Source organism: Adiantum capillus-veneris, chromosome 6 (assembly GCF_014529385.1).
Source record: "Adiantum capillus-veneris isolate H3 chromosome 6, ASM1452938v2, whole genome shotgun sequence".
Lineage (NCBI taxonomy): Eukaryota > Viridiplantae > Streptophyta > Polypodiopsida > Polypodiales > Pteridaceae > Adiantum > Adiantum capillus-veneris.
The window spans coordinates 171,640,899-171,656,675 of record NC_140936.1 but is presented as its reverse complement, the minus strand read 5'-3'; the positions used below and the strand labels follow the sequence as shown (position 1 = coordinate 171,656,675).

Sequence of the window (15,777 nt, the reverse complement as noted above, 5' to 3'; positions counted from 1 at the left end):
GCTCGAAAAGTCTATTGACTTTGCATCCTGAAATCTGCACCAAAAATTAGGATTAGGTTCCTTCCATAAGGTCGTAGCCGATTGTAGCATGGTCCATCATCTCTTGGATAGACAGTGTCCCTGTGGCGATGATGGTAGTCCCAAGACATAGCAATCTCACTAGACCTCCTAGGTTATTAGCTCGAGAAGAGACACCTGTTGCGAGGTGTCCAAAAATTGCAAGTCGTATTCTGCTAGGGTTTCTATGGCAAGCATTTCAGGATACCCCACTCTGCCAGAAGCTGCACTATGAAGAAAGATATCAGAAGGCATAAAAATTCGGACAAAAAAAAATTTTGAAAGCTTGCCAAGTCCTTGGAGTGTGCGGCTTGGTAGCTATAGACATGCACCACTGCATGGCACTGCCTCTAAGAAAAACGGCACCTTGAAAAAAAGTTTTAATCCTTCTCTGCAAGTGATCTTTATGGCTTATGTCTTCTAAGATAAAGCGGTGAAAACGAGAGCACACCCGATGCGCGATGAAGTAAGGATGGAAGTAATGACTCGACGGGCAACACGTGCCAATCAAAAAGAACAGACTGAACTGACTTTTAGCACTTTAATAACAAATGAACTAAAAGAGAGAGAGAAAGAGAGACGACACGCGACACGGAGTGGCGGAATTCCACCCCAGAGAGTATTGGCCCCAAACCTTGGCGCCAATTTCGGTATTTCTTTATATTGCATCAACACTGAAACGAACGAAGGGATTGGATCTCCCGGCTACCACAGACTGCCTACAGACACGCATCGGACGAACCACCCGACCATAGCCACCATCCAGCAGCTCCCTCGTGCTGGGGCCAACGTCCGAGGATGTAGGCGTGCACCTGTAGGACCGAGCGTCCCATACCACCCGGCCTCACCCTCCTCGAGGTGACCTTGCGCACTCCTAGCCTCCCGGGCTAACCACTAGCACTCTGCCAGTGGGGGTCGATAACTGCAAATGAGGCCTTGGCCTCCCTTTTATAATAATGACCGGTCACACTAGTCAAGTTCACACTACGTCCGCCCGGACAATGGACGCCAATCCCAACGGCATTTGGGTTAGATCCCCTCTCCTATGAGCGGGACACAACATACTGCACCCCCCCCCCCAAGAAACATTGATGTCCTCATCAATAAAGTGGGGATACTGAGCTTTCAGGGCTCTAACTGGTTCCCAAGTGGCAAAACTTTCAGATTGACCCTTCCATTTAATTAAGTACTCGTCATAAGCCTTTTGGCGCAAATGATGGGTACGATTATCTAAAACTACCTCTTGTTCTCGAGGAATATACTCAGTTTGCATATCTTGCTATACATTTTCCTCGATAGGCACAACAACGTCGGCTTCGCCCAAATTTACTCTAAGGCGGCTAACATGAAACATTGTATGTACACTCACATCCGAAGGAAGAGCCAGTTTATAGGCAACCTGGCCGATTTTCTTCGTGATCAAGAATGGACCACAATATCTAGCTGAAAGCTTATAATGCTTTCCCGTTCGCATGGTCTTGGAATCCTTGGGTATCTTCAGATAGACCCATTGTCCCACATCAAGAGTCCTTGGAGATCTCTTTCGATTAGCATAAGTAGTGACTCGATCACGAGCCGTTCTTATACTATCCTTAGTCCATTCGAGCATTTCTTGCATATCATACAAGAAATCACGAGCTTGGAGTTCCTTGACTTTTTCTAAGCCAATAGCAATTGGGAATTTAGGCTCAAATCTATACATCAACATGAATGGGCTAAATCCGGTAGCAGAATGCTTGCTACTATTATAGGCAAACTCTAATTGTGGAAGATACCTTTCCCAATCAGACTACCTGTGAGAGACATAGGCTCTCAACATGTCTTCTAACGTCTGATTGATCCTCTCAGTTTGTCCGTCGGACTCAAGATGGTCAGAAGATGACATACTCAACTTTGTCTCAAGATTAACAAACATATATGGCCAAAATCACCCAGTGAACTTAGTATCTCGATCACTGACGATATCCTCTGGCAAACCGTACAACTTGTAAAGCTGATCGACAAATAAAACCGCCAACTAATGGTTTTTTACTATCGACTTCGTTGGTATAAAGTTCGCCATCTTTGTAAGTCTATCGACCACAACCCAAATGGTGTCATTGCCTCGATTAGTATTTGGCAAACCAATGATGAAGTCCATGGAAATACTCTGCCACTTGACATCTCAGGTTTCCAATGGATGTAGCAGGCTAGCTTTTCTAAGGCGCTCTGACTTATTGACCTGACATTGAGCCCATCTCTTCACATAGCTCTCTATGTAAGAGCGCATTCTTGGCCAATAGAAATATCGCTTGACAAAAGCTAAAGTTCTTTGAATGCCTGGGTACCCAGCGCTAGGAACATCGTGGCATTCGCACAAAATCCTTTGTCGAATCTCATCGATTTTCGGCACACAGACTTTTCCATTTCTGAACAATAGTCCACCTCTAATGGAATATTGTCGTTGTATCGTCTTTCCAGCACGACTTACTTGGGTCTCCGGATCACCCAAGTCTATACGCGAGTCATGCCCTGCTTCGACCTCGTTCCATATCTTGCCAAAATAGCTATTGGAACGACATAGCCCTCGAAGAGAGAGATAGAAGTCCGTCGAGATTTCAGCCATAGACAAGGCATTAATCTCAGGAATCCTACTAAGTGCACCGACAACTCGATTGTTGGATCCTTTTCTATAACGGATCTCAAAGTCAAACTCTTACATAAGCTCAACCCATCTAGCCTTCCGGCCTCTGAGATCACCCTGATCACAAACAGCGCAAGGAGTGATGATCTGTCCATGCAACAAACGTAGAGCCATACAAGTAGTGTCGCCATTTCCTCAAGGCATGAACTACGACGTAAAGCTCATTCTCATACGTTGGATAATGCATCTCAGAGTCAGAAAGTTTCTTATTTTCAAACGTAACAAGACGTCCATCCTGATATAATGCCGCACTAATGGCATAATCACTAGCATCCGTTTCAACCACAAACGGTTTGCTAGGATCCACAATGTGCAATATTGGCGCAGTAGTCACCAAGTGCTTTAGTGTCCGAAAGCTCTCGTCGAGACGCTCATTCCAGACAACAGGGGGATTACCTTTATGGTGAGGACCCGAAGTCTTTCGCCCTCTCACCCCTCCTTTTAAAAGTTGTATGAGCGGAGCAACAATTTTAGAGTAATCCTTGATAAATTTGCGAAAGAATCTTGCAAAACCTAAGAAGGACTTTACTTGGCGCACATTCTTCAAAATGGGCCAATTTCGCACTTTATCCAACTTTTCAGGGTCACCGCGAATGCCATCGCGAGTAATGAAGCTCTCTCTTGAAGAATTCACACTTCGGAAGCCTTAGCATAAAGATTCTCAGTTCTCAGTACTTCAAGAACAGCACGTATATGCACTAAATGCTCAGACAAACTTCGGCTGTAGATCAAGATGTCATCGAGAAATACAACAACGAAGTTGCCTAGAAACGGTCTGCTGAAACGTAGCTGGAGCATTGGTCAAACCAAAAGGCAAGACCAAAAACTCATAGTGACCATAAAGCGTATAGAAACCTGTCTTAGGAATATCTTCCAGTTTGATCCGTATTTGATAATAGCCTGATCGCAAGTCTATCTTCGTAAAATACAACACTCCATGGAGTTGATCTATCAGATCATCCATGCGTGAGAGCGGATACTTATTCTTGACGTGAGCTTATTTAACCCCTTGTAATCCACGCAAAAGCGCATAGTGTTATCCTTCTTTCCAGAAAGTAACACTGGCGCTCCCGACGGCGGGGATTTACTTGACCGAACAAAACCTTTGTCGAGATAATTTTTCAGCTTGCCCCTGAATCTCGTCCTCCTCGGTTTTACTAAACTGATAGGGTTGCTTTGAGAAGGACTGACTACCAACCACCAACTGAATACCATGATCTACTCCTCTCGAAGGCGGCAAGCCAGGAGGTAGATTCAGTTACAGAAGTACCAAGCTCTAATGAATCAAACCAAGCAAATGGTACACAATGATAAAAGTAAGCATCAGAAGACTTTGTATCTTTATACATTTCCAAAGCAGTAACAGTTGGTATTGCGAAACCAATATTTACAAAAATCTGATTACAAAGCGAAACAGATACATGAGGCATGTCTTGCTTAATAAAAACAAGAGAGTGATGTACATAGTCTATATGCAATGAGTCTTGTTTATTGTAAAACCATGGAATTCCTAAAATACCATCTGCTCTGTCCAAGCGCATGATGTGAAAATCCAGGTTCTCTTTGTAATCAGCTAGCTCGAGCGACAAATCTGAAACCATCCGATTCCATACATCCGTGTCCTTGCCACAAGCCATCTTCACGCGATACTTATGATCACTCTCCCACGTCCGCAGGCTCAGTTTCTGCACCAATTTTGCATCCACAAAATTGTGTGAGCTTCCATTATCAAGGAGTATGGTCACGTCATGACCATTGATCTTCCCGACGGGGAAACGGAGAAGATCGTACTTATCAAACACTTTGGTGCTAAAAGTACAATTAGTGCATGAACTATGCGCTGAATGATGGATTTCAACTTGAATGACATCAGAGTTACTTGAGATCTTGTGAATTTGAACCGGAGGACGGCCTTGCAGGGTTTCTTTGTCTTCTTCTTGGACCATCCGAAGATGGTTCCAAGCAGTTCGTATGTCGCGTTCATACTCTCGAGTCAGCCAAGAAGAAATAAAAAGCCTCTTAAATTTCAGCCATTTAACTCGCGATGTCTTGTTTAATAGAAGCATGGACCACCAAGTTCGAGCATTCCCCTTGAAGTAAGAGGCAGCTCTCCGAATCTTAGAGTGCTCTGAGTAACGCCCTCCGGAGAAAGCGATGTGAAACTGCTGTACAAAAGACAAAGCCTTCGAAGCATCTCTATAACCAGCAAACATGTCAAATTTAATTGACTGTCCACCTTCCTTAAACTCTCGGACTTTCTTGCTTTTGTCTTCCAAAAAGTCATACTGGTTGGCTTTATAAAAATTATTCTTCTTTGCGTAAAAGCTGTTGTCATCAGAGTCAGAACTATTTGAAGACGAGCCCGCTGTAGAACTGTCAACCACAGGGCGAGATTTAGGCTTTTTCTTGCCCTTTCCGAAGCTTTGCTTTTTGCTTCGCTTTTTGCCCTTTCTGTCTTCTTCGCTTGAGTCAGAGGAGCTAGAAGACTGTCAAAAGAAGAAGAAGAAGAAGAAAAAAAAAAATTGGATACGCCTTCAAATCGAACACGCTTCTTCTGATTTCTTGCCGATTCAAATGTAGATTGACAACCCAAATAACTCAGGAAGTCAATGCCTTTCTTCTACTTTTTGTCGTGCTTTTTAGCTTTGTTTTGCGCGTCAAAAAGCTAAGCAATTCGTGCATCAACCACCTCTTCTAATTCTTGCTCTGTGTACATCCTTGGAGTAGGAGGTTTCTTCAGTGCCGGTTTGAGGGGTGGTTCTTTGGTCTGCAGCCACTGTGCATGCACCTCGTCGAAGGAGTTCTAGCTCATAAATTTTGCAAATTTCAGGTCCTTCACAAACTTTAGCATCATCATTGTTGCATCGTCGATCAATCGTCGACGCTCCATCTCTTCGATCTCCCCCTGAGTAGGCCGAGGCGGGCCGTACTCCTCGAGTGCATCTTCGTTGTGATCTCTTTCCGCATCTCCGGATGCAGAGGAAGTCGACTGATCTCTGTCAGAAGCCATAAGTGCCGCGTAAAAAGGATCGCATACCATTGTAACAAACTTGGACACTCCAAGTCGAGAATCTACCACGACACCACAAAATAACCACTTCAAACAGTCCACAATTCACAATTGATTCGACACTGGCCCGACGGAGTTCCGTGCCTAGAGATATTGGCCCCAAAGACTGGCGCCCCTTTTAGTATTTCTTTTTATATTAATCTGCAACTCAAAGTACAAGCGAGCCTTCGGGACTCACTCTCAGACTCTGCGTCCAGATGCTTTGCAGAGTGGGAGCCCAAAGACCCATTTAAAGAGTTTACAAGGGATGCTAAAAGCAGAGCCCAAAAGATTAAAGAGTTGTCTATAAAAACTGCCTCTAAAATAGGCTTACAAAAATAAAGCACTTCAAAAAACTTAAGCCTTCTCTCTCTTGCTGCCGAGCGTTCAATAATGCAAGGCCAAAAATTGCATAGACTTTTAATCCAGCCTTTGCGTAGGCTTTTCCCAAGCATAGCGTAGAGTTTTACGTAGCCAAAAAGCAACGCCAAAGTCTGCCGTTGCAATCCGTACAGCATGCCACGTGTCCACAGCTTCGCCATTCCTTGGTTCTGCGCCGCAAAATGCGGAAGCCGTACGTTACCTGAAAACTTGCCCTGTCAGCACTGAAATGGGGTTGTGTGTTGGACTCTTTTCAGTAGTGCCAAGGCAGCTACATCATCTTTCTCAGCAAGGCAGGTGTGTGTATATAGCAGCCACGTCACCAGTTTGTGACAAATTTAGTCTAAATTCAGCAATTTAATAAGAAATTTACTGATGTTCGTCGAAAATCGGCTAAACCAATAAGAAAACTCCAATTCTCAACACTTCCACCTGCTAGTATGCTGATTTTTGTCAAAAATCAGCAGCCGAGGATTAATTTTCGTTTGTAAACATACTCATGAGAAGAAAATAATTAATTAAAGAATCATTTCATCAAAAATTGCATGAAACAAGTATTGTCCGACTCGAACCAGTCTATAGGTGTACACACGGTCCATTCCGTAGCCAAGCCGGCTCTGACACTATGAAACGAACGAAGGGAGTGGATCTCCCGGCTACACGGACCGCCTACAAACACGCATCGGATGAACCACCCGACCATAGCCACCATTCGGCAACTCCCTCGTGTTGGGGCCAGCGTCCGAGGACGTAGGCGTGCACCTGTAAGACCGAGCGTCCCATACCACCCGGCCTCACCTCCTCGAGGTGACCTCGCGCACTCCTAGCCTCTCAGGCTAACCACTAACACTCTGCCAATGGGGGTCGATAACTACAAAATGAGGCCTTTGCCTCCCTTTTATAATAATGGCCGGCCACACTGGCCGGGTTCACACTACGTCCACCCGGACATTGGACGCCCATCTCGACGGCGTCTAGGCTAGATCCTCTCTCCTATGAGCAGGACATAACAAACACAGTACAAGCCGATACTCCACGCTCTGCACCTTCTCCCAGAAGAGTGCCAGAGAATGAGCCTTAGCCTCATATTTAAAGGCCCTTGGCCATTAAAAGCAGTTTACATGAAAAGCCTTCAAACTTAAAGCAATTGGCCCAAAAACAGATGCCCACAAGCTACCAACGCAAAAGCAGAATTCTGTCCAACTCTGCCACGTCACCAATCAACGTAAAACGTGAAAATCCGTACAACTCTGCCACGTCAGCATGTCGGCGTAAAATCCGGAAATCCATACAAGCTAATAGCGTGAATTCGGAGCATCCGTACAACTGCCACGTCATCTTCTCCGCGTGTGTTTGTGTGGGCTTTCCTTATTTTAATGTCTTTATGTCACTTGGGCCCCATCCGACGGGGTCCCATAAGTTGGTGGAAAGTGCAGCTTCTTCTGCTTCTTAGGGTTTAGGCCCCTCGACCAAGATCTGCAAGTTGGCTTAGGTCTTCGGTCACCGGTGGCTTGACACGTCAGCAGTTTGTGACATCCCCCCTTCCTGAAAGAGAGTAATCGTCCGCGATTACAGCATATCTGCAAAACAACTCAAGTTAGCTAAAAAAAGTTCCGAGGGTCATTCCGAGGAACAATCAGTTTGCTCTTTTTTTAGTTAAGGAGTTGGCTTCTCCTTTCGTCCAGATCGGAACTCTTGATATTCCAACGTAGCAAAATTAGCCATCACACCCAGATTGCACTGATCTTCCACGGGTGTCTTGATGCACTAAAATTACATACCCAGGTAATCTCATCCCACTAGGAACATTCAGTGGTTAACACATTACAATGCAACACAAATGCTCACATATACATGTTACAAGACACAACGAACAACGTCGTTGAGCACTCCCCCAAGACAAACGGTCTGCGGCATGGAAGCTACTCAACGACTACCTCGTCACTCCCCCCGCAAATAACCTAAAAAGATCCGGGCCATGAGCTCAGAGGACTGTACAGCCAAACGCTCCCCAAACTGCAGTTGCGTCGCTTGGAGGTTCAAGAATACAACCAAACACTCCCCAGACATTGGTATGTGTCGTTCGGAGGTTTTCTAGCATACAATGAAACGCTCCCCGGACATCCCGTATGCATCGTTCCGAGGATTTCAAGCATACAACAAAACGCTCCCCAAACATCCCCTCTGCGTCGTTCCGAGGTTCAAACAATACCAAAACATCATTTCTCACTACTCCACCCGGGAGTAAAATCACCAATCATTGAAACCAGTAGTATTAAAAACAAAGTCAAACAATTCAAATCGGCACCACTTCAAACAAGTTCTCAAACAAACTTCAAACTTAAAAAGCAATCTCAACATCACTCAAGCTCAAAAAATCCACTGACTTTCCATCCTGAAGCTTGCACCAAAAATTAGGGTTAGGTTCCTTTCATAAGGTCGTAATCGACTGCAGTATGATCCACAAACTCTTGAATAGTCGAAACGAGCCTCAACTAGCAATGTTCTTGTGGTAGTGATGGTAGTCCCAAGACCTGGCAACCACACTGGACCTCCAAGATTTTTAGCTCAAAAAGAGACACACACTGAGAGATGTCGAGAAATTTCAAGTTATAATTTGCTAGGGTTTCCATGGCAAGCATTTCAAGATACCCCACTCTGCCAAAAGTTGCACTTCAAAGGAAGATGTTAAAAACCATACAACTTCGGGCATAAATTTTCTTGAAAGCTACCAAGTCCTTGGAGTGTGCGCTTGGTAACTATAGACTTCTACCATTGCATTTCTCAATACTCCACCCGGGAGTAAAATCACCAACCATTAAAACCAGTATTAAAACCAGAGTCACACAATTCAAATCGACACCAAGACATGTTCAAAACAGATACAATCTATTTCAAACAAATTCCAAACAGGATCGCCAAACAAGTTCTCAAACAAATTTCAAACTTAAAAAGCTCCATAAGGTCGTAGTCGATCGCAGCATGATCCACAAACTCTTGATAGTCGAAACAAGCCTCAACAAGCAATGTCCCTGTGGTGGTGATGGTAGTCCCAAGACCTCGCAATCACACTAAACCTCCAAGGTTTTTTGCTCAAAAAGAGACACCTACTAAGAGATATCGAGGAATTTCAAGTTATAATTTGCTAGGGTTTCCATGGCAAGCATTTCAGGATACCCCACTCTGCCAAAGGTTACACTTCAAAGGAAGATATCAAAAACCATATAGCTTCGGGCAAAAATTTTCTCGAAAGCTTGCCAAGTCCTTGGAGTGTGCGGCTTGGTAGCTATAGACTTCCACCACTGCATGGCACTGCCTCTGAGAAAAACAGCAGCTCGAAACAAATCTTAAATCCTTTCCTTGCAAGTGATCTTTATGGCTTATGCCTTGTAAGACATGAGCGGTGAAGATGGGAGCACGCCCAATGCACAATGAAGTAAGGGTGGGAGTGGCTAATAAGTCCGGGGTCTAGACCCGAAGATACTTCAAATAAAATTCCAATAGTCTCTGGTTTTCTCTATCTGCTCTTTTGTAGATCGGTATGCTTTCAGAAAAGCACACTCTGATACCATTGTCACAAGACAGGCACCGTGCCAATAGAAAAGAACAGATTGAACAGACTTTTAGCACTTCAACAACAACTGAACTAAAAGAGAGAGAGAGAGAGAGACGACACGCAACACGAAGTGGCGGAATTCCATCCCAAAGAGTATTGGCCCCAAACCTTGGCGCCCCGTTCAGTATTTCTTTATATTGCATCAACACAGTACGAGCCAATACTCCACGCTCTGCACCTTCTCCCAGAAGAGTGCCAGAGAATGAGCACTAGCCTCATATTTAAAGGCCCTTGGCCATTAAAAGCAATTTACATGAAAAGCCTTCAAACTTAAAAGCAACTGGCCCATAAGAAGATGCCCACAAGCTCCCATTGCAAAAGAAGAATTCCGTTCAGCTCTGCCACATCAACAATCAATGTAAAACGCGAGAATCCGTACAACTCTGCCACGACAACATGTCAACGTAAAATTCGAAAATCTGTGCAGGCTATCAGTGTGAATTCCGAGAATCCATACAACTGCCACGTCATCTTCTTTGCGCGTGTGTGTGTAGGCCTTCGCTATTTTAATGTCTTTGTGTCACTTGGGTCCCATCGGACGGGGTCCCATAAGTTGGTGGGAACTTCAACTTCTTCTACTTCTTAGGGTTTAGGCCCCTCGGCTGGGATCTACAAGTTGGCTTAGGTCTTCAGTGGCTTGACACCTCAGCACTTTGTGACGAGTGATTCTTTGATAAATTTCTCTGTGAAACTTGGAAGCATCATCTTGCTGTCTGCTCTTTGGTAGGATTGGTATGCTTTTAGAAAAACACACGCCTGAAGCTCTAATACCACTGTCACGAGAGATGGGCACCAAGTGCCAATAAAAAAGGACAGACTGAACAACTTTAAGCACTTCAATAACAATTGAATTGAGAGAGATGCACGACACAAGACAGGGAGTGGCGGAGTTCCACCCCAAGAGAGCACTGGCCCCAAACCTTGGCGCCCCTTTCGTTATTTCTTTATATTACTTGAACTCTGTACACCGGCAGTCTCCATCCTTTGCACCTCACACGAAGCATGCGAGAGAATGAGCCCTTGGCTCATATTTAAAGTCCCTTGGCCATAAAAAGCAATTACATGAAAAGCATTAAACTCAAAAGCATCTCGCCTCAAAAGTTGCTTTCCCAACCTCCTCAGCATAAATCACGAAAATTCGTACACCTGCCACGTCATCATGTCAACGAGAATTCCGAGAATTCCGTGAGTTCTCCACGTGTGTGTGGGGGGGCTTGCTTTATTTAAATTTTTAATGCCTTTATGTTACTTGGGCCCCATCAAACGGGGTTTTATAAGTTGGTGGGAACTCTTCTTTAAAATAAGGCCACTTGGCAAGATTGGGTAGGTCGGTAAAACTTATTCTGCTGCTTCGGCTTCTTTTGCTTCTTCTTCTTGAGGTTTAGGTCGCTCGAGGTTTAGGTCGCTCGGCCAGGATCTACAGGTTGGCTCCGTTCTTCAGTGGCTTGACACATCAGCAATTTGTGACTCTCTCCACTAAGCATGAAAAAATTTTGCCCACTAAGCCTTATAAGCTTGTGTCACGCACTGTGGAGGATAAATAAAAGTGACATCAGATATCACGTAATATATACCAAGATGAACCCAAGATGAGCCCAGATTCACCCTTAACGGAAAGTGCAAGGTATAGACTCATGATAGTCACCCACAATACACTATAACCATCAGCTCCATCATGCATAGTATTGACAAAATACTATGACATCCCAACTAATGTCGTCGGTGCCATGAAGTGCTTAAAGTTGTTCAATCTATTCTTTTCCGTTGGCACGTGGTGCCTATTCCCGGTTCAATAGACCTTCTCCTTGGCTTTGAATGCTTTGTTCTTAAACTCATCTAAATTTGAGATGTTGAGACTCTTTATGGATGCTCTTGGGCTACTTCCAAGGCCAAAGAAGGGACTGGAGAGTGGAAACAACTATCCTGGGCTGCTCCTTGCTGCTGCGGAAACACAGAAATTAGGGCTGAAAATTGGAGGTTCTCCACGACAGAAGTGCTCCCCAATTGGTCCCCCTTGGCTGCGATCTGGCTACCAATACCAAAATGTTGAAAGGGAGGGAGGTAAGAAGAAGGCGATGTCTGCCAGAAACTGGTCACTTGGGGCTGGGGATTCTCGATCACCCCGATTGGGGCAGTTATGTGCCTAATGTGAAGGTCTAGAGAGGAATGCCAACTATGGCTGAAAATGCCAAGAACTCCTCCTTCGTAGAATGGGGCGCCAAGCTGTGCCTTATTCTCCTTCTATCTACTTTTGGTACTCTGCACTTTTGTGTCAAATGAAGCCCAATGCCTTTCTTTAAATCGGTTTAAAGATTTTGTTGGCTCATGGGATAATCAGCAAGTCACATTTTGATATTGACTTAACTGCTAGTGCCAAACATCTTCGTTGACCTTGTGTCACAAACTACTGACGTGTCAGGCACTGAAGAACGGACCAAACTTGTAAATCTCGACCAAGGGGCCTAAACCCTACAAGAAGCAATAGAAGAAGTTTTACCAACTTGCAAAGTCTTGCAGAGTGGCCTATTACTAAAGAGGAGTTCCTGCCAACTTATGGTACCCCATCCGATGGGGCCCGAGTGACACAAGACATTAAATAAAGCGGGACCCACACACAAAGAATTGTATGGAGGACAAATGACATGGCAGACCTGAACGGACAGCGCGCGATTTCTACTGAAGTGGCATTGTACAAACGCCCACATTTGGCGTTGCAAGCTGCTGACGTGGCAGAACTATACGGATTCCCATCTTTTGCACTAGCAACTGTTTACGCTAGCTTTTGAGCACCAGATGCTTTTAGAACTGGTAGCTTTTCATGTAACTGCTTTTGAGAGGCCAAGGGCCTTTCAATATGACCCATGTGCTCTCACTCTAGCAATATACCCGCGGGGGATGCAGAGCAAAGCCATGGGAGTTGTACTAAGTTCAAGCAATATAAAGAAATACCGAAAGGGGCGCCAAGGTTTGGGGCCATTGATCTCTCCGGGTGGAACTCCGCCACGTCCTGTCTCATGTGTCGTGCACTCTCTATCTCTTTCAGTTCAGTTGTTGTTTGAAGTGCTTAAAGTTGTTTAGTCTGTTCTTTGCCGTTGGCACGTGGTGCCCATCCCTGTGACACCTTGCACAAAGTGTGCCAGCAAAGATACACCGGTTAGACATGTGCATGCCCTCACACCACAATTCGGGCCGGTATGAAGCCATGAACAAAGGCCTGCTAGCCTAGAAATCTGCTGCCTATCTTCGACATTGCCTCAATACAATATTAGTGCAAAGAGGGTTATTGGAAGTTAAGTTTTATTCATGACAATTTACACCTAAAAGTTGCAGTCTACATTTAACAAGATGGTATTCATCAACAAGGGTAATTCTAGCAATCAGAAAACAAAAAAAGAAACAAACTAGAGAGGATTGGAAGAAAGCCTTAAACAACTTCATTGGTTTGCCATATGGATATGTAAACTACGATTGCATCAATCAAGGGTTTGAAGTGACAAGAACTTGTCTCGAAAATTATACCTATTGAATAATAACGTTGGAAAATGTCTAAATGATCATTGATCACCTTGCATAGAGCATAGCATCATTCATAATTGTAACCTCCCATATTTTAATTCCTTCATTACAATATTACAATTACATTACATACTAAAGGGGATCTTTTCCATTGATCTTCCTCCTCAATGTTGTGCAGAGCCATTGTCGATTCCTAGAACAATACTTGTATTATCTTGTGTCGGTGCTCTACTAGACCAAGCTTGACTTCCATGTTGATTTTGCCCATATGTTTTTAACAGATGTCATGTTTATTTGCAGTGAACCTCTTCATTCGACTTTATTCTAGTAAATAGCAAACTAGATTCAGTAGACCTCTTCCACATTCATTATTGGCACCGACGCTCCATCTTCATCCAAAGGAAGAATGTTGTAAGCACCATAAATCTCCTTCTTCTCATCCACATCCTTGCTTGCTGCAATAATCTGCAAGTGAGTCACTTTTTTACAACCCTGACACGGTGAAGAACAAGGTAGGACAAGGTATAGCTAGAAAAGAGCCACAACATTGATACCTCTGGACCAACACCTTCATCGTTGTTCACTGCACATAGAACTTCAAACAAAACTCCTGCAATTGAAAATGCTTTGGCTAATTCAGCTCTGCAAAACACATAAAGATCACTTTTAAAACAAAGAAAGACCCCCTGAAATTGCTTCCAGACTGTGAAAACTGAAGTGAAAAAGCGGAGGGTTCACAAACTTTCACATAGACAGGAACAAGGAGAGATGCAAAATTAGGCATGAAAGTTGGAAAAAATTTGTTGTCCTCAAGCATCTGCAGTAGTTTCATACAGAAACGGGCAATGATAATCAGCGACAATGAAAACATAAGGATACCCTATCAAGAAGGAGCCAAGCCCTGGGCCAAAATGTGATGTATAGAAGCAGTCTCATGGAGAACAACCATAAAGTAAGGCACTCAGAAGCCCAAAATTGCTGGCTGTTTTGAAACTATTCAAACCTTTCCCAAAATGCATCACAAACATACCTGTCTTTCTGCTCAGCTCCACTTAAAGCCTTCACATAATCCTCATAATAAGATTGATAGAATTTGCGCATTTCCTTAGCATCTGTTGGCTCGGACCTCAATGAAGCAGTTTCTTTGTCGTCCTAAAATGCAAAGGTTTGCTTCAATTCATCTTTAAGAGGGAAAATGTTTGCACTACTTGTAATGGTTCAGATGATCCTTTATCATATTTTTGTTATAATTCGTGCACTTTGGAGTAACTCTCTTCAGAGAAAAGTGATGGTGAATGTGAACCGCCACTTAAAAAGCCCCATGCGCACCTTCTCCAGTCTCTGAATCAACGCAGTCTTAAACTGGCGAACTCCTCTACCTTTGGAATGAGGATCTAACCGATGAGCTTTCTCAAATGCATGGAAACGACCTGTGAAGACATGTAGACAAGAAAATAGGCTCTGTAGATATTTGGAGACAAAAGCCCCGAGAAACAATCAGATGAACATGTGAGGTGGGCATACACAAGTAAGCGACCCGAGGATTCCTTGCTTCGATCTCGTTTGCTGCCCTTAAGATATTTGCAATCTGTGACAAAGATGAGGGTACTGCTTCACTGTCCCTAAAATCTGCTGAAAACTGCCCAGTCGTAGTGAGGGAACGGGTCATGCGCCTCTGCTTCGGAAGGGACCTTTCTGTTGTCTCCATGGCAATGCCCAGCAATTCACTTACAACTGCTAGCTACAACAAAATGCCCCTGACGCTCTGTATTGTCAGAGAGGCTGTTCGTAGCTTTCTTCCATCTTAAAAGCAAGAGCGATGCAACTCAAAAGATCGGCTGCAAAAAAATACCAGAGCTTTCCGAGCATCAACAGAGAGAGCTGCAAGCATGCGAAGTGAAAAACAACTGTTTTGCGATAGGAGCTTTCCCTTACAGCAAGATGAAGACCTACACGCAAAAGCATGTCATGACAAATAGCAGGCAGTGAGAGTAGCTGAGCTAACCTGGATGGTTGGCGATGGCGAGTCGAAGCTCCTGAGAGGCTTGGCTGGCAGATCGCTTCAAGAAAACGGAGTAGGTCCTATGAGCTTTTGATTCCCGCACTTCACTTTCTTTCTTCGGCGGGAGGGGGGAGAGTGACGTTGGAGCTACATTCGGCTCTATTTTGATTTTGGGTTCACAAAAGAAAAGAACCCTTTCACGACTTCGAGGTGGACCATACACAAGTCCAAGAGTGAGAACTCTTTGATGATAATAACTACATTAGAGGCAATGGCTGCACCCTAAGCTTTGTGGCTTGTTAGTGCATAAGCTAAAGTTTAAAGGAAATGTGAGCTTGTGGAACCAGAGTCCGTTGATTGCCTTTCTCACGTACCTCTAGGCCTACTCCTTTTAGATTTGTGTCTTCCCTTGCAAAACATCTCTGTATTTTTTTAAAATTTGTTTAGTAGTTCCCTTGATTGTTGGTTTCAGA

The 15,777-nt window shown here is 44.2% G+C and overlaps 1 protein-coding gene across 2 annotated transcripts in view; it reads right to left on the bottom strand.

Moving 5' to 3' along the window:
• LOC147456708 (callose synthase 5-like) overlaps positions 1-15,159 on the bottom strand; it is a 94,796-nt gene extending 79,637 nt beyond the window's left edge. For both annotated transcript variants that reach the window (XM_086515151.1, XM_086515152.1), the window contains exons 1-5: positions 14,827-15,159; positions 14,632-14,732; positions 14,333-14,454; positions 13,857-13,944; positions 13,657-13,767 (exon numbers count right to left, since the gene is read on the bottom strand). In XM_086515151.1, coding sequence (XP_086371277.1) covers positions 13,657-13,767; positions 13,857-13,944; positions 14,333-14,454; positions 14,632-14,732; positions 14,827-15,010 — 606 coding nt within the window. In that variant the 5' untranslated portion in view covers positions 15,011-15,159. The remainder of the gene's footprint in view (positions 1-13,656; positions 13,768-13,856; positions 13,945-14,332; positions 14,455-14,631; positions 14,733-14,826) is intronic.
• Positions 15,160-15,777: the final 618 nt, after the last annotated feature.